Below are 21,053 nucleotides of genomic sequence, written 5' to 3' on the forward strand. Positions count from 1 at the left end.
TGTGGTATTTAATACAGTAGTTCTTGCTTCAAGAATAATATATGGGAAAATGACCTGCAGTGCAATCAGGAGTTCACAGCCCTGATGAAACCATCTGATTCAGTTCTCATTATGGTTGTTAAGAGTTATTATGAAAAGTAGAAAGCATGGAGATTGGCTTTCTGTGCTTCCAAAGACTAAATGGAAACTGGTTCCTAATGCTAATGGAAAAAAATCCAGTGACCACACTTGGCTTAGGATTTAATAGGGTCATAACTACTTCTGGTGTAGCACCCAAGTTACACCAAGCTCTACTCAGGCAGGTTTGCAGCAGAGATCTGGGTATTTTAATTTTTCTGATGCTATTTGGTTCCAGTTTAAAGACAAGTAAACCAACTACTTGACCTGTTCTTTATCAAATAAGTAAAAGTAAAAAAAGAGTCCATGAGGAGAATTACAAATGATGAATTTAAAGTCATATTTCAGTGACCTTCACATTCCAGAAAAGGTCATCGCCAATCTTTAGAAAATACTAAATACATTGAAGGGATTAAATATAAATTTTTAAACAGATATCAATGTTTAAATAATTCAGAAAATGTGGGGTTTCTGTCTCACAAAGTACCTGAACATCACAACATGCCATTTTTTAACTTGTGACAGAAAGTGGGAACATAGTTTTCCCAAGGCATGGGTATTTTAAGAACTACATTACCTCAGAACACAGGTCCAAATCAAATACTAAAAAATATGTAGATTTTAAGAGATAAAAGGTTTTACTTGCTGAGCCAAAACAGTTAACCAGAACAGATAAAAGCATTCTGGAGTAGGGGGGAATATCATTGCAAAGCCATTCAGTGCTTGTGGTGTATTTAGAATATATGAACATATTAAAATCCTTTTTTTCCTACTAGTTTTTATTATACAGCTCTTAAATAGCAAATATGATTTTTTTTGCACATTGCTATTTTCTTAGTCAAAAACTTCAATTTAATTTCTTTACTAAATTTTCTGATTACTTAGTTAACCTGCAATTGACATGACAGAAGCAATGTATCATTGCAAAAGTGGGCCAAAGAACTGCCCCAGCTTTATTTTCCAAAAATATCAGGTTTCCCATGCCTACATAACAGCCCAGTTTCAACATTAAAATAAAATAAAATAAAATAAAATAAAATAAAATAAAATAAAATAAAATAAAATAAAATAAAATAAAATAAAATAAAATAAAATAAAATTTTGCAATAGCTTCAAGCAGCAATCCTTTATTTGTAACACTTCCTGTACAGTTGCAGCCAAATGAAGCCAAGTTCATTATTGACTCAGGTGAACTCAACCGAGGTTTGAAAGAAAGGTCATATGTAAAATCTCTGTTGAATTAAATGATACATGTTTGCCAGGAATCAGTCCTTTTCCAGCAGGATATTTAAAGAGCTGGAAGATTTACTTTGTAAACAAATTCATATTTCATTGCTAACAATGAACTTTAAAACAAACGTTTTCCACCCATTAAATAAAATACAATTTTAGAAGCAAAGGCTTATGCCAGAAAAAGTGCTATAATTTGCTTTAGGTATGTTCTAGTCAATTCACTAGTACCAAATTTGACATAGGAATACAGTTGGTGTATATGCATAGTCCTTAGTCTTAAACTGTACACAAGAATACTTGGACTTGGAAGTGGCACCTAAACAGTTTGCCTAGGGCTTTGTCTAGTCAGGTTTTGAATAGCTGCAAGAATGGAAAATCCACAATATCTCTGGGAAATTTATTTAGCTGTTTCACCACTCTCACATTTATAAAGCTTTTTCTTATGTTTGATTTTGTACCCTTTGCATCATGTACTTTCAGTGAGCACCACTGAGAAGTCTGGCCCTCTTTTATTACACTGTCTCTTAGATAAGTACAGATGATAAGCAACGTTGCCCTGAGCATTCTCCCCTAAGCTGAATAACCCAAACTCTCAGTCTCTCTTCAAATCACAGGGGAGCCATGAGAAAAGTTTGTTTCTCTGCAGATATATTTAGGAAAGGGCACAGGAGGCCACACACACACACACAGAGAGAAACACACATACACACACAAAGGCTAGCGAGAAATAAAGAAGGGAACACTGAGTTTAGAGGAGACAACAGTGCACGAGGAAGTAGATATTCTCTGTAGCCTGTGGAGAACACACACCAGAAAGAGAATAGCAGAGAGAAACTGCTATATAATCCAATTGCTATATAACTGCAAGATAAATCCACCCCCCCAACCTAAAATAAGAAACAATACCAATTATCAAGGAAATTATAATGTAACATTTTAAATTTTCATATAATTGAAATAAGAATCCCCCACATTTCTAGATCAGAGATGCATGTCCTAGGAGAATTGTACAGAACTACTGTAACACTGATAATGCTTTAGCTCAAGTGGATATTGAATATTCCATTTACAGTACAACTAAATAACTTCTGGTGCACAAATACATTTGCAATTGTAAATGTACATTTAGACAGCATATTCCTATCCAGAAGGAGAGGTTTCTTGGACAAATTGTAAACTTCATGATAACTTTTTCAAACCCTCTAAATCAGTTAAACCTGGTCACAGCAGCTACAGTGTTATCATGATTAGCAGCAAAGAACTCTGGGTTTTAGCAGAGTGCACAGAGAAGGTGATGAAATTAGGTGGATCCTTGCAGTTCTTGATGGAAGAGATACAAGACAGTTCTTGAAAAATATATGCTACTATAGAGAAAGAAATACTAAGTGAAAAGAAGAATGAAGTGAAGAAACACTGAGTGAATGGCAAAATTCCAGCTCCATACCACCTTCAGGAGAAAAGACAAAACTTTAGATACTCAACTAAGAGAACTCTGGGCCACTCCAGTCTGGTAGGAGTTTACCATCCTTAAGTGAATGGATCTTGGCAGAATTGCATCTATAATACTCACTCATTAACAAGATTTCAACTCCCTTAACAAGATTTCAGACCATAAATTGGCCTGGATCAAACTCAAAGTTGTGAATAAATTTAAAAAGGACAACAAAAGTAGACAGGAGACACAACTGAAATAATGTTGTAGTAACTGTAAGCATTCTAATTCTTCTCAGTCTTTGCATGTTTTTCCTTGCTTTCATTTTGATTTGTTTTCTTTTTAATAAAGGTAATGGTGTTCAATGTAAATAGCTGAGTAATTCAGCGTGTAAATGGGGTTGAACTTCAGTAAAGCTGTTCTATTCTCTGCCTCTGACAGTCAAAAAACAGATTCTGATTGCATCTACAGTATAAGTGAAAAAGTATGTTTTTCCAACAAATAAAACCTTAATTAAATGCCTCCCAGATAAGACAGAAAAGTGTATTTACTTAGGTCTAGCAAAAGAAAACAGTATAAAAAGAGAAAAGAAATACATGAGCCTTAATAGGAAGAGTTTACTAGTTATTGTTTCTCTGTTGCAATAATTATATTGCTATGTTAGTTACCTCACTTGAATAAATTCTGAGGGTCGTGACTGAGGGAATTGCCATCTCTTTATTGTTTTAATGAGAATGAAAGATCTAATTCCACACACACTGAGCCTGAAATTGCATCAGCTATCTCTGAAACAGTATGATGAGCTAATCACTAAAGATAATTATTATTCTTAGAAACAACAGTTGCAATACAATAGGATTTTATTAAACCAACAGGTGGATAATAAAGGTACAATAGTCAAAGTTACATTCTTACTACATGATTTTTAGTCCCAATGTTGCATCCTTAGAATGACTTTGCTGCCTGCAATTTCCTTTAGCCCATAAAAAACCAAAAAGCACAGTATTACACTGCTTTAATGTTTTTCTAGTGAAAGATAACACTCAAGAAAAGCTTAGTAACCATCACATTTCTGGAGAAATTTTTGTGTTCGATTTCTTTTCATGTTCCAAAGCAGACATAACCATCAAATTCTTTCCAGAATCAGCATTTTAAAATTTGGTTTTGGTTTACATATTTAGAAATTAGCACCACTATTAACATTTACAAATGAACCCAGATAATTCCAGCTTTGAATACGACCAGGAAAAATATCTGTAAATTAGAGCCATTAAAATACATTTCCTCACAGAGCCTTCACAAAAAGAGCACTGAAGGATATGGAGTACCTCAAAAAAGTTTCCCCAGGCCTTTGAGAACTTCCAGTACATCTTACATGATTTACCTCATGTCCTGCCTTTCAATTCTCTGTCAGTTTACATCTATGATGTGGTCAGAAGATTTTCAGTCTGCCTCAATGATTTAAAAGGAAACGTTGCACAATATAATTCAATATCAGTATCTTAATGGATTCAGTATTGAGAAAGCATGCACTGTGCCAGTAGAAGTTATTTTGGGGAATATAGCATAAAAACAATAAATGATTGAACAGATTTTAGGTGTCTGATCAAGATATTGGTGGAATAGACCAAAGATGAGATGCTAGCTCCATATTCTGCAACAACAGCCAAAAGTTAAAGAAAATAAGCAAAAAACATGGGTCAAAAATTGAAAGAGTAAAAAAAGGCTAAGTTCAGAAAGTTTTAATCCAAATTACACTACTGGAATCTAGATAAAGAATTCAATCTGAGAATTGTAGATTGTGTTTTAAAATGTTTTTGTCTTTTTTTTTCCTTGTCCTTTCCTAATATGCACATTTCATACAGATTTTTAACACAAACCTTTGCTTCATTCTCATCTGTCAAACACATCCCTCTTACCCATAGCACACCAGGAATCAATTTCAGATGTCTTTGCAAAAAAGCCAAGCAGAATGTATTTCTAGGAATCAAAATTAATAATGCTTGCATACATAAATTTTTAATTTCATAATAACCATTTATGGAAACTGTATTAAAATGTACCTAATTCATGCTAGACAGGCAACCGTGATTTATTGATCTAATATAACTTCTTTGATACAAAGTTCACTATTTATGTCTCTAAATTAAGTGCTGGTGATGGCAGTCTGAGAACTTCGAGGCAAAATACAGAAAAGCCTAGGCTTCCCCAATACTGAGCCATAACAGCAACCTCCAATATAGAAATGCAGACACTCAAATAAAGGTGAGAATAAGTTCCTAAAGGACAGGCTTGTGAATTATATTCCAGTTTTTCCAGGCTCTTACCTCTGCAGTTGGGTAAAGGGCTACTCCACTGCCCATTGCTTCGACACTGTGCTCGAGAAGCACCCTGCAGTAAGTATCCAGTGTTGCAGGTAAAATTTACCACATCGTTTAAATTGAACTCACTGCCATTAGTCATTCCATGAGACGGATTCCCAGGATGTCCACATGTGATTGCTGTTAGAAGAAAAATAGGCAAGTTAGCATCTAAGAGAATGGTACTGATCCATGCAACCACTTGCAGGTTGGTGCTCTTTTGGCATTTTGGTTTTCGACTTTTTTTTCCCCCCTTCTGAATTTTTCCTTGACATTTATACAAGACATATAAGAAGAAGAATAGGATACATTTACTGAGAATTCTGAAATGTCAGGAGAATTTTTTTTCAATAAAACTCTTATAACCTACTTATGATAAAAATTGTAATAAAAATAAATCTAAATATATATATGTGTATATATACATATATGCATTTTCACACACATCTGATACGTATTAGACCTTTAAAAATGCATTTAAAAATTCCTACTAATACAAATAAAGGAAAATATTTTTTTCCAGAAAGCTTAAACATGTAGTAGAGCCAAACTAATTTGATGCACTATATCAAAACACTCAAGTTCTACAGCAGTCCAGCTTCAAGGATCTTGCATGGCTTTACTGAAGCAGTAATTTTTTATCCCGATTTTGCCAGTAATGGTGACATGCATTTAGAAAGCCTCCTGCCCCTCCCATGCTGACCCAGCTTTGCCACTTTCTTTTGAAGGGATTTTATTCACTGCACAGTCAAATGAAGGCACTAATAGTAACAACGCTAGTTGTGACGTTTTTCCTTTGATGAATATAAATAACTTGAAGATATAAATAGGACTTTAAGAGGACAAAGACACTTGGCAGATTTTTCCTGCCACTTCATACAAGTAAAAATTTTCATTTCACACGAAGAATGAAAATACTAAACATTTAGAAATTTAATATGTATTGCACAGGTAAGCCAACCATCTCAGTGACTGTCTCTGCATAGACAATACTCTGTCTGAATTGCAGACCTTTTAAAAAATGCAACACTGAAATAGTTGATATAAATCCTCCACTAAAAATAACAAAAATATGTATAAAAATGGGGCTCTTAAATAAAACTGAAAAGGAAACAAAATCAACTACATAATAAAGTAGTAAAATAATAAACAGATAAATTAGACTTGACTGATTACAAGGCTGACAGTTCCGAAAATGTCACATAATCTGACACAAAATTGAAGAATGAACTAGAGAAGGAAAGACTCCACAATTCTGGCACTTAATTACAGGATTTTCAGAAACAGGTGAATTAAGAAAATACTAAAGTCTATTAAAAAGATAACATATTTTCTAACAGATGTAGCATAATCTAATGCTATATCTCGGCTTGCATTGGCAAGTAAACTTGAGACCAATTTGAAAAAATGGGCAGTCACCATCAGAACTGCACAGATGAATACTAGTCAAGCTCTGCCCTCCAAGCAATGAAAATATACAAAGGAAAATTTTACTCTTGGTGAGAAAAATGAGGGGAGAGGCTCAGGAAGCCCATACTTGGCATAACAACTTTGCTTGGACAAAGAAAAAGTGATAGATTAAGTTACACAGTTGCAGCCTGCTATTCAGTGTCTATGCCAGCCTGTTTCTGAAAAAAACAGAAATTAGGAATTACTGAAAATATTAACAAGCCTCTGCTAAGTTAGAAATTGTATCACAACAACCATTGTAATTGAAAATAGGTCAAATAAATATCTGACCTGAACCGAAAACATTTGAACATGCAGTCCACTGTTAATATTTGATTATGTTTAAAAGAGTAGCAACAATTCAGTGAAAAATTAATTGTACTTACGGACACAAACAGGAGTCTGTCCAGACCACTTGTGGTCTTGTAGGCAAATTCTGACAGATGTACCAACAAGTCGAAAGCCAGGATTACACTGGTAGACTACAGTGTCACGATAACTGAAACCATCTCCACTAATGTGACCATTTACAATCGGGTCTGGGGAGCCACAGTGACCAGCTACAGTAAAAGAACAGCCCATCAAAAATGCCAAACAAAACAAATCAAACAAAACATCAAAAATAAGACTTGTCAAAATTTACGATCAAAACCCCCAAAATCTCAACTTTCCTTTCAATAAACAATATATTTAGAGTTAACTACTGCACTGCACAGGACAAGTTCTCAGGTACAAAACCTACAGATGACATGTCTTCTACTTCCTTGAAAAAGAAAATAATGAATTAGAGAAATGAGAATTCTATTATGAAATAATAGTAAAAGTTTGAGAGCTAAAGACCTCACACCTCTGTGAGGAAAAAGGCAACCTTACTATGGCACTTCACCATAATAAAAAGTAAAAGTAGGGTATTTTTGTTGATACTGACCTAATTGCAAGGCAATATAAAGAAGAGCTTACTATAATTTGACATGAATGTGAATTTATAAACATTTTCCAGACAGAAGGCATTAACAAGAAGGAATGTCTGCCAGCACTGTTTCCTCCTTATTTCAGTTGCTGTTAAAACATTACAGAATCCATTATTCCAAGATAATAGCAGTCTTGGCAGTGAGGAAGCCAAGTAATAATTTAATTCATTCTGGATTCTCCACTCTGTTTGAAAACTGAGTTGCTGAGCAAAAAACTATTTCTCTTTACTGATTAAAAAAGAGAAAAATGTTTTTTTGTTTGTCTGTTTGTTTCTGTGCAGACACTGATTAATTACAACTGCAGCAATTTCATCTGAAACTGCGCTGTCCTCATTTTGAGAGGTGGGGACTGGGACCTAGGATTTAAGACTGCAGCCTACAATGGGCTGTGTGTTTGTGTGTGATCACTTCTGTTTCATGTAGGCTGTATCCCTCAACAGCAACTTCTTTGCAACTTTTCTTCTGGATTCAATCTCCTTTCTAATAACGCTCCTTTATTATACTAGGCATTATATTTTATTCACACCTAATGGCTCCTTTAAAACACTAGAATGATAAAGCATACACCACTTGATTAGGTTGCTCATACATGCAGGATTATTATAAAAATTCAAATTGTTGTATTGCTGATGCCTCTAAGAAGACATTGTGGTATTCTGCAAATTTAAGGAAGAGAGTATAAACGCAAGATTTCACTCATTACTCAGTCACTTTCCCCTTAAAACAGAGAATATGGCAACAGAGGACATTGTAAGCGTATTTTTCTCCTTGAAATGTGTTGTGGAATAATTTATCTTATAGTTCTCAGTCCAAATTAGTAATATGATCCCTTTCACCCTTCTCTCTTTCCAGCCTCACTCAGCCTCTCCTTCTCTAAAAGACACTCCAGCCCCTGGCCCCTTAATGGGCCCTTCCCCTGACTTGCCTCATTTTGCAATATCTCTCTTTTATGGTGGAGGACACAAAAACTACACACAATTTTCCACATGATTGCTGAAGAGGAAATAATAACCACGACCTGCTGACTACACTGGTGTTCATACACTCCAGTCTGTGATATTTTTACTGCAAGGCCACACTTTTAACTCTTAGTCAGCCTCTCCACTCAGTCACCTGGGTGCTTTCTGTAAAAATTGCTTTTACCCAGCTAGTTCAAAAATAGCATTATTCAAGGCAAAGTGCAGGATTCTGTATTTGTCTTTTCTGAATATTATGTGCTTGCTCCAGATTCTAAAGGTCCCTCAGTCTAGCAGTACCACAATCCACACATAAACAGTTCTTCCATCATTTTGTGTCCCTCTCAAACTTGCTGCAGCTGCATCCCAATTTGTTATCCAAGTAACCAACAGAGGCTGGATAGTGTTGGCCTTTCTATTCATCCTTAGTATCCACTGGCTCCTAGTCACACTTCAAACCAAGAAACAATACCCTTAGAGTTTGCTGTCTCAATTAGTTTACCTTCCATTTTGCAGTTCCCCCGTCCAGTCTCATCTCATCTCATTTTGGCTACAAGGATGCAAAGGGAAACTGTTTCAAAGGTTTTGCTACACCACAAATTGAAAGAAATCTACTGCTAAAATCTACATCTCATGAGACAGTCACTGGAATTGCAGTAAGATTATCAAGGTTTGCTTTTGATTCTTCCATCTTGCCTGTTCCAAATCATCTTTTTATTTTCCCTATGCCTAGAAATTAGTTCCTAATATTTTCCTCCCTATTTTTTTCCCAGGGACTGAGGTGAAATAGAAAGGAATTCATTTGGGACTTTTCATTTTCTAGATGTCAATAGTGAAGTATTGAAACGCAGTAGTTGCACAGAAGAAAGACACATGACTGCAGGGAATTTCAAGAAGAAAGACAGATGAAATGTGCCACCTGGCATTAAGAAAAATATTATGCACTTTCTCTTAAATGGGGATTTAACAAGTTGCTGGACTTATCATGTGAGTAATTTCATTTACAGATCGTTCCACCTACTGTTTTTAATGATTTTTCAGGGAATTTTGACTCATTTAGATTAATTATTCCAACGTATCAAGAACTGAAAGAGCATTGCAATGACACAAACTGTATATCATTTTCTCGTCAACTAAGATTAAAGAAAATTAAGAAATCTCTGAAGAGATTTTTTTAGTAAAATATATCCTCAATAATTTAAAAACTTGTTCATATACATCAAGGCTGGTTCAGCAGTTTTATTCTAAACACTTGAAAAGCAAGATAAAAACAATTATATTTTATTTTATTAAGAATTTCAAATATAAGCCAATATCATAATATTATACTGCAATTTACCAATGAGTTATCAATTAAAGGATTAGATATTTTTACACAACTACAGTCCACAGCAGAATATTTTCATACTGAAAAGGCAAAAAAAAAACCAGGGAAAAAGATCTTTTCAGGAAAACACAGTGATCCATAATTAAGTGCCTCTGATTTTTCAGATGAAATTAGGCAAATTTAAATGCTTCCAATTTGTCCTATATGAACCTATGGTCAGCCATACATACAAAGCATGCATAAAACCACATAGGTTTTGTGACTTGTATTTGCAAATATTCTTGGAAGTGTTTGAGTGAAAATGAACGAAATTCAAATTCAAGAAATTCAAATTTATGCTTGTATAGCTAACAAAAAATACATGTAATGCTAACAAACTGAAGACTTAGGTCTTATATCCAGCCTTAGACTCATTAACTAGAGTCTTTGATTTTAGCTTTCTTTAGAGACAAATATAAAGAATTGACAAACTCTTTCCTAAGATACAGAAATTAGTGTACTTCTTTAACCTGAAATAATAAGTTAATTCTAGACATAATCAGTGGGTAACATAAAGTGATATCTATTTTCATCTATAGGTGTCTTGAGTTATATTCATGTGTGCATGTGTAGATAAAAATCATCTCTAACTCATTATAATTCCTTTGAAATGGGAAGGCTTATTTAGAGCTCCCTGGGTGTTTGCCTTCTGATTTTCACAGGTCTCAGGTAAGTCTTAAAGGCACCTCCAAAATAAATTAGGGGCATGTTGTCCTTGAAATTCAGGAATATTCAACTAGCAGTATTCACATCACCTAGCTTTAAAATTTAAGAATTTACCTTTCCTGAATTGCTCTCTGGAGGAGTCTACATAGTTCCATTGACCTTGGATTGTAGTCTTAATTGCATCTAAATTAAGTGTTTGAAGAGCATGGCAATAATGTACCTTATATGAAAGAGTGTAAGAGTGACAGGAAGGGGCCTAGCAGCAGAACTAAAATTTTCTGCAGTAGCCATGGGGTAACTCAAATTTAGATTTTCACACTGACAACTGTGTAATATTTTTATCACTATAGAGCCTGTCTGATTTTGAAATAGGAACAACTAAGTAGTGATTAAACCTGCTGGCTCTAAATGTGATATTCTTTGTCTGGTGAGGTAGATCCACACATTTAACAGTTCTAATCATAAGTTCTAATCATAATCATTTCAACAATGAAATCCATCAAATAAGAACTAAAGTCTCTCCAAGCTTTTAGAAAACCAATTGGAAGTATCATAAATCAAAGAATGCTTTCACTACAGTAATAGTTCCTGCAAGAGGTCCTCTGTTCATTACAAGTGGGAATAGATCTGTAAAAATAATTTAAAATGCAGAATGCAGATAGTCAGGTGGGAAAAAAATAAAAAGTCATTAGCTATAAGAAGATAGTAGTAATCGATACCACTTTCAATGAGGATTTGTTAAAAACTGAATTAGACAAAATCCACTATCAAATTACTCCTGGAGAAGAAAAGGATGACTTCATATAAATTAAATTCAATCTGCATACAGACTCAGTCTTCCCTAAAAATGAGATCTCATAAACTTAATAACTGTTTCCCAAAGAGTTAAAAGATTCACTAGGTATTGTTTCTAAAATGACTTTCAGAATAATGTGGTATTGTTCTATATACGTAAGTCCTCCATCTCTATAGTATTTGAATCTAAACTCATGACTACCATAGACAGTTAATCTTCTGGGATGTTCAGTGCAAACATTACTTCTCAATAGACAGAAAAGAAGAAAAAACCTCTTTTCCAGCCTTTCATGGGCAAGAGTGATTTATAATACAAACAGAATCCATTGAGACTTTGCATTGTTTAGTTTGCATATGTTGGCAGCCAAATTATCCTGCATATAGCCTTTCAAAAAAGAAAAGTAGTATATAAGTACTAAATACTGTTATTACTGATCAGATTATGAAGTGGCATTTCAGGTTATTCAAAATGAATGAATACTGATATCTATTCATCATACGCAGGCAATACCCTGGCAATGAGTGGTATAGCACACTGGAAAAACCTACAGGGATAATTGCTCTATTTTTTTTTTTTTTTCCCTGTTTTGGGGGTGTTTTTGTGATAGAGTTTGCTTGCTCAGAACAGAAGAAAGGATTGTAGAAAACACTCTCACACATGCAAATTTTGGGCTGTTGGATCTTCACAGTTGCAGTTCCAACATATTTAAATGTCAGTCTTAGTCCAGGGATATCCTGACACCAATGGATGGCTGATTTCTTTTTAGATACAAACCTCTGTACACTTCTACTGTGGAGCTGATGAACTTATGCATGTGAAAAAGTAGTGTTGAATCATGGCATTCCCGTAAGCAGCACCTCAGTGCAATTTTTTCAAAAGAAGTAGCAATTAATGTACTCTGCTTATGCCTATATCCTATGATCTCTTATGCCTATTTCTGTCATCAAAATTACTTATTTCTAAAAACAGCTTATTTCAAATTGAGCAATAAAGTGTGAAAATGTATCATAACAGAGAAGTGTTCTTTATTTTCATAAAATTTGCCGAAAACCAACTACATCTTGCTTCGAAGTCACTAATAATGAACTGACATTTAGATGTTAGATAAGTTCTATGAGAAAATGGTGGCTACTTTTGACCACACCAATTCTTAAGAGACAACATACTATAAAACTATATTCAAAATAATTGAACTACAAACATTCCTTCTGCAAAATGAAGGAGTCAAACATTAATACCTAATGAAAGCCTATAAAACCTTAATTCTGATCTGAATTACATTATTCTGTGCTATTTTTTCTTCTGATAATATTCTGTCTTTATTTTTCTTTCTGCTTCAGCCTAGCATCTGTGAGAAATTGAGGCATTAATGGTTAGTGGCTCAAACATTGCTAAGATCACTGTAGGACTTTGCCCACTATGGCAAGCTGTAAAAAGACTGTGACTGCTCATGTGCCTCCCCCACACACCAAATAAGCCTCTGCAAATTCCTGGAAATCTGGACATAAAGTTAAGCCACCTTATGGGAGCTTGAAATAAAATAAAGGTGGTTCTATTGCCCAATTATCTAGGGCCTAAGTAAACAAGCTTGGGGAGAAGAATGTATCTGTGGGGAAAGCCAATTCAGCAGCTATGCTAAAATCCAGCTCTGTCTGGGTCCAGCAAAGGATCCCAGATCCACAGCTCCCAGATCCATTTCTGAGGCCTTCCAGCAGGGGACTGTACATGATCCAGTGTTGTAACAGATCCACTGTAAAACTCTCCCACCAGCCAGGAGAGGCGCTTGGACATTCCCATGTACACCTGAATATAATGATAAGCATGGAACACTGTGTGTTCTGCTAAGGTGACAGAGTGAGGCAGCAGAGTAGAAAGATGCTCTTTATGTAAGGTTGAGCTCTGAAGAGGAAAGAAAAATTCCTCCTTCCCCGTCAGCAAGTGAGTACATTCAACTGTAAGGCAAGAAGAAAATCTGCAAAAATAGGGCAGACAAAGCAAGTAACAGATTCCAGAAGTAAATATCTTGTTCACAACCAAGAATAAACCTGCTTCCAAGCCTCAAATGTTTCTCAAAAAGAAAACCCTTTTCTTATGTCTGTATTAGGAGTGGGAACCAATATGAGGGGATCTGAAGAGAGAAAGAGTTGGGGTGAGAATTAATGTCCAAACTATATAAATCTCAGGGTTTTAAAGAGTCTTGGTTTTGCTTCACTTCTGACTGCCTCTTTTCTGCTTCCCCTGACCAATAAGCTCAATGCTCAATTGTAGCTGGAATGCATCAGGAATAGCCCTAATTGAAGATTATCTTGAAGCTTAGTTTCATCACACACCCTGCACCACAATGAAAAGCGCTCCGAATGTGGGAAATTATTTGAGTCACTTAAAAATCCTACTGGTTTGAAAAGCATTACAGCAACATAAAAGGTAATTCAATTTCTAATAAAAAGATATATCCTAGTAGAATAGTGCAAAATCACTGAATTCTGATTCTTGATACTGTATAGGACAAAACAAAACAAAAAACAGAGAGAAATTTGGGAGTTTTACCTAGGCACTGGGTTTCAGTACCACTCCAGAGACCATTTGCCAAGCATTCTCTCACATGGGAACCAACTAATGTGTATCCTGTGTTACAAGTGAATATTGCAGTAGCTCCATACACTGTTAAGGTTCCAATCTTATTTCCATTTGGTGGAGATGGAAGACCACCACAGGAGATAACTAGGGGAAAACAAAAAGAAACAGAACATTTTGAAATACGGAAAAGCTTTTAATATTTTTTTTTTTACTGGAAGATAATACATCACCTCATGTTTTCTTAAAAAAGTAAATGTAGTAGGAATAAATATGCAAGTTGTATTCCATAGAAAGGGCTTAATTTTTTATGCCTAATTTGGCAATGTAGGTTCTAAATCTAAAGATTCTTTGGGATACCTGCATATCTTGACAGTAGCCAATCTATATTTCTAGTTATGAAACACGGGAATTATATTAGTTCCTCAGAAGGTTGTGGTTATATTCCATATGTACATATCCATGGCTGCTCCTCAAATACATTTTGCATGGTTATTTGTGCCAGCTTAAAGGTATTATAAATCTTTTTAACATTTAGCACTCTGAATTTTTAGGAACTGTCTTTTTTCTTATTTCCCACTCCTACTTATACGTGTATAGCATATATGATAGTCTGCTTGCTGAAACAATAAATCATCTGGTTTTGCCAAAGACTAGATTTGACCAATTATCACAGGAACTCTCTGTAGTATCAGCTGCAACCCACAGATATTGCACACCACATGAAAAATTGTCTTTCAAGAATTTACCAAACTCTAATTTAATTAAAACCATTCTGTTTAATTAAAACCATTCTGTCATTTCTTCTGTTTCTAGAAGACTATATAAATAATATTGCAATTTAAGATGAATATAATTTTAAGAGCTTCAATTGTATTTATATATTAGTATAAATCATATGTTTGCTTTCAATAGCATCTGGATCACAACTAAACTTCCTATTTGAAATCCCAAGGCCTCACTCATATATTTTAAAATGTTCGCTATAGAATACAACATGGAATTGTGTAGAATTTGGACAAAATCAAGTACCAGCTACCATGTAATTAATTACCTCAGTCATAATCAGAAAATGTATTATCATAGTTTCTTAGGTACATAATGTGCCCAGACATGAGTAAGACTCATTTTGACTATGATCAAGTCACATTAATATAATTTGTGTATTAGCCTAACATTATAATTTCTAATTTTATTGCTGAATATTAATTGCATTTATGTTTAATAAAGTAAACTCTTTTTGAAGACTTTGATTCAGTAGAATGAACAGTTCTAAACATATTACAAATGCTTCATTGGTTTTAATTTCAGTGATTACAGTAAAAAATACATAAACTACATGAATAATGAGATATATCGGGACATTTAGGCATCTGTTCAGCATACTTAAAAAAAAAACAACTTACTAATTAGATTTCTCTTAATCCAGAATGACCTCTAATTTGAGGATTTGCAATTCTTTTAGAGATACTATGGATAATTAGACAATAAATAGATAAATATAATCTAAACTCCTTATCATCAGTGTTTCAATTAGCTTTCCTACTGCTTCAGAACAATAAACAACTAGAAAAAATATATATATATGTATATATAAAATCTATCCTTAGCATGTGAATGATAGGGAAAGTAAACTGTAGACTCCACAAAAATACTCTGCAGTGTGTTTCTTAATGATCCATGTCCAATGAAAATATTACTGAATATCTCTTGGGGGATGAAGTTTGCTGTAATTAAATCCTAATCTGCCCTCTAGCAGAGGGCAAAATAATGCACCTTTCTTATAAATTAATTAATATCTCTTCAATCAGTAACATCCTGTGTTCCTCTATCTAATACTTTTCTTTTGCTTAACTGCATCTCATGTGGATCACTCTATTTTCTACTCACATAAAATTTGTGTAATTGTAGAGGGTGGGAAAGAATTATCTTTTCAAATACTTGTCAGCATCTGAACAGCAGCATATACAGCAGTAGCTGCATATCAGGTAGCAGATCAAAACTACATTTTTTAGTCTGTGTGCACAAAAAGGAAGGGACACTATTGCAGTTAACATAATTTGAAAAAAATAACATATTGTTAAGGAAAAAATGACATTTTGGAGAAATTTATTAAGACTTTGGCACTGTAACCCTTTAAATCAGAATTATTCCACTGAGATTGCCAAGGTTCTCTAAAACTATAAAAATCCAAAGTCAGGATTGATGCAATTTCATGGCATTTTTGTATGAAAACACTACAAAAGCTCATTTGAATGCTTCTCCAACAGTACAGTTTTAATGCTTCACCCAAGAAGTCAAAGCAATATCATCTTCTAATCTAACTCTAGTCTGTAATCTTCTAAAGTAACACAATTTCTCCAATTAGTTTCTACATACTTATGCACCACCTATAAATAATAAATACAGATTGATTTCTGGATGCTACTTCATTGGTTCTTGTATGAAACATATTGTACTTAACACCTAAGGAGTTGGAATAAATTAATTTCAAGTTAGTGAAAATTTCACATTTTCTAACTTCTTGGAATGTGAGAACAAAATAGTTTATTAAAGCCTTTATTTAAAAAAGAAAAGATATGTATTAAGAAGCATAGGATATTGTGTAAACAAGTATGTTCCTTACCCTTACAAGTTGGCCTTTCATTGCCTACACTCCAGGTTCCATTGGTCCTGCACTGTATGAGTCTTCGACCCAATAAATAATATCCAGGACTGCAGCTGAGCATGACTTGAGCTCCATACTCATTCATTGACCCAGAAATCAGTCTCCAGACAACATGTTCTGACAGAAGAGTCTCTATGCTGGGGCAGGTTACAGCTGAGAAGAAAGAGCACATACATATTAGCATTGTGCCCCAAAATTTCTTTACAGATGTATGTCTTGCCTTACTGACAGATGTTTCACAATATAATACTTAGAATACCATAGTCATTTTGGAAATGTTCTAAGTTCTAAGAAAAATAATTTGCATACAGGGAGTATTACAAATTGAACTGGAGTCTGTAGTATATTTTCACTTAGTGGGTGTAGTGGAACAATGACATACAGCTATGCTCTCTAATGAGATTTATTCAAAGATTTCAGAGACAAAACACATGACAGATTATGATGGATGTAAAAGGGAAAGCAAATATTGCTAAGTAATGTTTGCAAAGCTTGAAGTTCTTAAAACAGGTTGCCATAAAAGCTGCTAGCACACATTGAAAAAATAATTACTATAAAACCATATATTGTGGGTACACAGGAAAATTATTTCATTCCAGTTTAGAAGATGCTAAAAATTTATGATATTTAGGAAGATTTCTAGAGTTATTATAGTTCTGTTGTTTTTAGTATTTCATATTTTGTAAGAGAATACAGTTACTGACAATAGACAATAAATATGGTTTATGTTCTTTTTTCAGTTTCAGTTTGATGCTCTGCAATTTCAGTCCACAGAATGCACACAATATTTATGATATTGACATGAATTCTATCTTAATGTACCTATGACTCTAGACTAGCAAAATTAAAATATTTATGACTATTTAAAATAGTTATATTTGTTACCTTTTACCATGTTTTAATGAACTTCACTGCTATATAAAATGTCTGGGTGAATTACTGACTGTTTATCTCACTGAGATTCGCTACTATGTCACTGAGTGGGATTCACTACCTAAGAAAAAACTACTACCCCAGAAACAGTTAAGAAAATCTATACTTTCCAAGGAAAATCAATAAAATAAATACATAAATAAATAAATGCATATTCCATTAACTTCACACTGTCTGAGACGTATAAAGAGATTTTATCACAAGTATGAATGTGTGATGGAAGAGACTAGTTCAGGCAATCACTGAACTAAAGGGAAAGTGAAAGAATGAAAATGCTTGTAAAACTTTAGATGTTAATGCTATACTCTACATCTACCTGTTTCAATAGTTATCTTACTCATGGCAAATTTTGGCGTCCAAAAAAATCAGAACTGAACACAGCATATCTATGGACATGTGTAAGTATTCATAAAGGATAAATAATTTCCAGAACTTCAGAATGACAGATTATAATGTTATATGGAGTTGAAATTGTAGAATATTTTTTTAGATATGTTTTTAATATATCTTAGGAAGGACTGACAGTGTACAATCACTTTGAAACTTAATAGGTCTTCACTTTGGCCTTTAAAATAATATTTTGGCAACTGAAGAATGGTATCCCAGGTTAATAGAGGACTACCTACTTCTTAATTTAATTTATTTTGGTGTTGATACTAAACTGAGTTTCATAACTATGGAAAGATTAAGAACTATCAACCAAGAAACATTTTTCCATGCTTGCTGAATAAAATATGCATATTGAAGCACTTTACTTACTACCTTGTAGTGAAAATCATAAGACTTTCAGAAAACAAAACATATTTTAATAGGAACTTAATGCCTATCAACTTTAACATTTTTATCACTCCTACTTCCATGCAATAGTTTTATTGGTTCTTTCAAATATGAAGGCAAGCTTCTTATTTAGTTGAATAGCAACTAGTTCTTATTTAGTTGAATAATTTTAGTCTTGACAATAACAATGACAAGACAGGCTCAGAATATGTAAATGAGCCTCATAGATGTTGCCTCTAGATACTGAGGTCAGTATACAATTTATTCTTTATATATAGATACACTTAAATTTGCAAGCACACTTCACAAACAACTATCAGATTCTAATGCATAAATGTACAATTTCTAATTCAAGATGTTCTCCAATACAGAATATACTTCTAGGCTGTGTTGATGTAATCAACTAAACCTGCTGCTCGAAAAATTTTAATTTTACAGGGACTGATTTTGATTTATTAAATTCCTCATCCTTCAAGAAACAAAAAAGTGACTATTAACAGAAGCTCGATTTTGTGCACACGGTTTGTGAATGAGTTCATCAATTTGCCTCTTATGGTCAGTGTCTTGGAAATTATGGTCTGGTCACTATTTAAATTCTCATTTACATAGATGAAACTCAGTAAGGGATTATCTCAACTTTGCAGATGTGAAGATGTTCTCTTACATTCCCAGGCATTTTTATACAAAAATGTATGAATAATATTGATTTACATAAAATACACGTCAGAAAACATAATTACAATTTGAAATCATGATTATCTATTTTAATGACATGACAATCTCCATATATTGATAATTATAAATAGACTCAAAAGCAGGGAATTCATAATAATATATAATTACCAGAAGAAAAGAGTTGTGATAAAGCCCAAATAGGCAAAACTGTGAGATCAATGCGTGACTTTGAGGCTGGTGTTAATGGAAAAATTTGGGGTTTGTTGACCATGAGATGATCTACCTAACACTTGGTCTACTGACACCTGGTAAAATGCACCCTTCTCAGAGAGGAAAAAGAGCTCTAGCACAGGAGATAGTGGGGTTCACTGATAGAGCTTTAAAATAGTTTGGAAAGGGAAAAGGAAAAATACTGGGTTTAACAGGGATGAACGATGGTATGGTGTGTCAAAATTTGAGGAAAAAAGCGCTAATCCCTCAATCTGCTTCACAAGGTGCTGGCTACAAAGTATCACACTTAAAATGTTTTTGCACGTGCACATAGCATCAGTAAAGCAAAATGAACTCCAAGCTTTGCCCCAGTCGCAGTCTGATATCATTGGCATCAATTAAACCTGGTGGGATGAGTCCTGGAGTGCCCTCTTGAATGGTTACAGGCTCTTTAGGAGGGATAGGCAGGGCAGCAAATGCAACCAGTGTTGAGGGGGTGGCACAGGTGTAATTGAAGGGGTAGAATATATGCAGTTCTCAGTTAGTGATGGCTCAGTTGAGAGTTTCTGCATAAGAATCAAGGGACAAACAAATCATGTGAATGCCATTGCAGGAGCCTACTGTAGACCTACAGCAATGAAGATGATGCAAAGATATTATTCTTTGAGCAATTAAGGGATGCTTCCAAGTCAACTGCTCTTGTCCTTATGAAGGACTTCACCTTGCCAGAAATTACCTGGGAGAACCACACAGCTGCTACAACCCAGCCCAGAAAATTCCTAGTAATTTTGGATGATAACTTTATGGAACAAGTCCTAAGGGAACTGGTTCAGAAAAACATCCTTCTTGATCTATTGCTTGTCAACAGGGAGGATCTCATAAGCTAAGTGGAGATTGATGGCTGTCTTGGCCACAGCGATCACAAAGATGCTGAGTTTAAAATTTCTGTTGACAAGATGAAAAGTGCCAGCAAAACCTCAACTCTGGAATGAGGAGAGCAAACTTCAGACTTTTCAGGGAACTAGTGAAGTAAAATCCCCATAGAAAATATTTTTGCAGGTGTTGGGGTCCATCACTGTTGGTCACTTTTTAAACATTGCCTCCCTAAGGGCACAGGAATGTCAGAAGTAAAGCAGGTGAGGCAAAAAATTGGCTTGGTTGACCAGGAATCTTCTGTTGGAAATAAGGCAAAAAATGAAGGTGTATGCCCTGTGGAAGCAAGATAAGGTATCATGGAAGAATACAGAGACACTGCTTGCCACTACAGGGAGAAAATTCATCCAGTCAAAGCTCAACTGCAGTTGAAGGTGGCCAAAAATACAATGGATAATAAGAAGAGTGCTTTCAAATATATTAATGGCGAAAATCAGTGTAGAAAATAACATTACAGGACAGGGACGGTCACCTCACAAATAGGGATGTGGACAAGGCAGAGGTGCTCAGTGCATTCTTTGACTCTGTCCTCGACACGGATGATGCACCAAGGGGGTCTCAGCACCCTGAACTGGAGGACCATGACTACAAGAATGATCCAAGTTTCAGTCAACCCTGAAATTGTGTATGAGTTGCTGTTCCAGCTGATCCCTACAGATCTATGGAGACTGATAGGATTCATCCAAAAATCCTCAAAGAGCTCAGTGATGTCACCACAAAACCTCTCTCAATGATTTTTGAGCAGTCTTGGGAATCTGCAGAGGTTCCAGCTGACTGGAATCTGAAGAACATTGTCCCAATTTTCAAGGAAGGCAAGAAGACCTATCAGTCTCACTTCAGTGAAAAATCTTATTCCTTTACTGCTCTAAATATTGAAAGTGAAAAATAGTCTTCATGGAAATGCTTATTCTGGGAAGTGCTGAAAAACTGAAGGCTG

General features: G+C 34.6%; 1 protein-coding gene across 1 annotated transcript in view; it reads right to left on the reverse strand.

Annotated features, from left to right (window-relative positions):
* The window catches only part of CSMD1 (CUB and Sushi multiple domains 1), a 1,041,152-nt gene that overhangs the window by 42,228 nt on the left and 977,871 nt on the right, over positions 1–21,053 (reverse strand). Inside the window, 4 exon segments of the mRNA XM_079329059.1 lie at positions 5,110–5,283; positions 6,978–7,151; positions 13,894–14,067; positions 16,547–16,741. Coding sequence (XP_079185185.1) covers positions 5,110–5,283; positions 6,978–7,151; positions 13,894–14,067; positions 16,547–16,741 — 717 coding nt within the window.

Source organism: Erithacus rubecula (genome assembly GCF_903797595.1).
Source record: "Erithacus rubecula genome assembly, chromosome: 2".
Lineage (NCBI taxonomy): Eukaryota > Metazoa > Chordata > Aves > Passeriformes > Muscicapidae > Erithacus > Erithacus rubecula.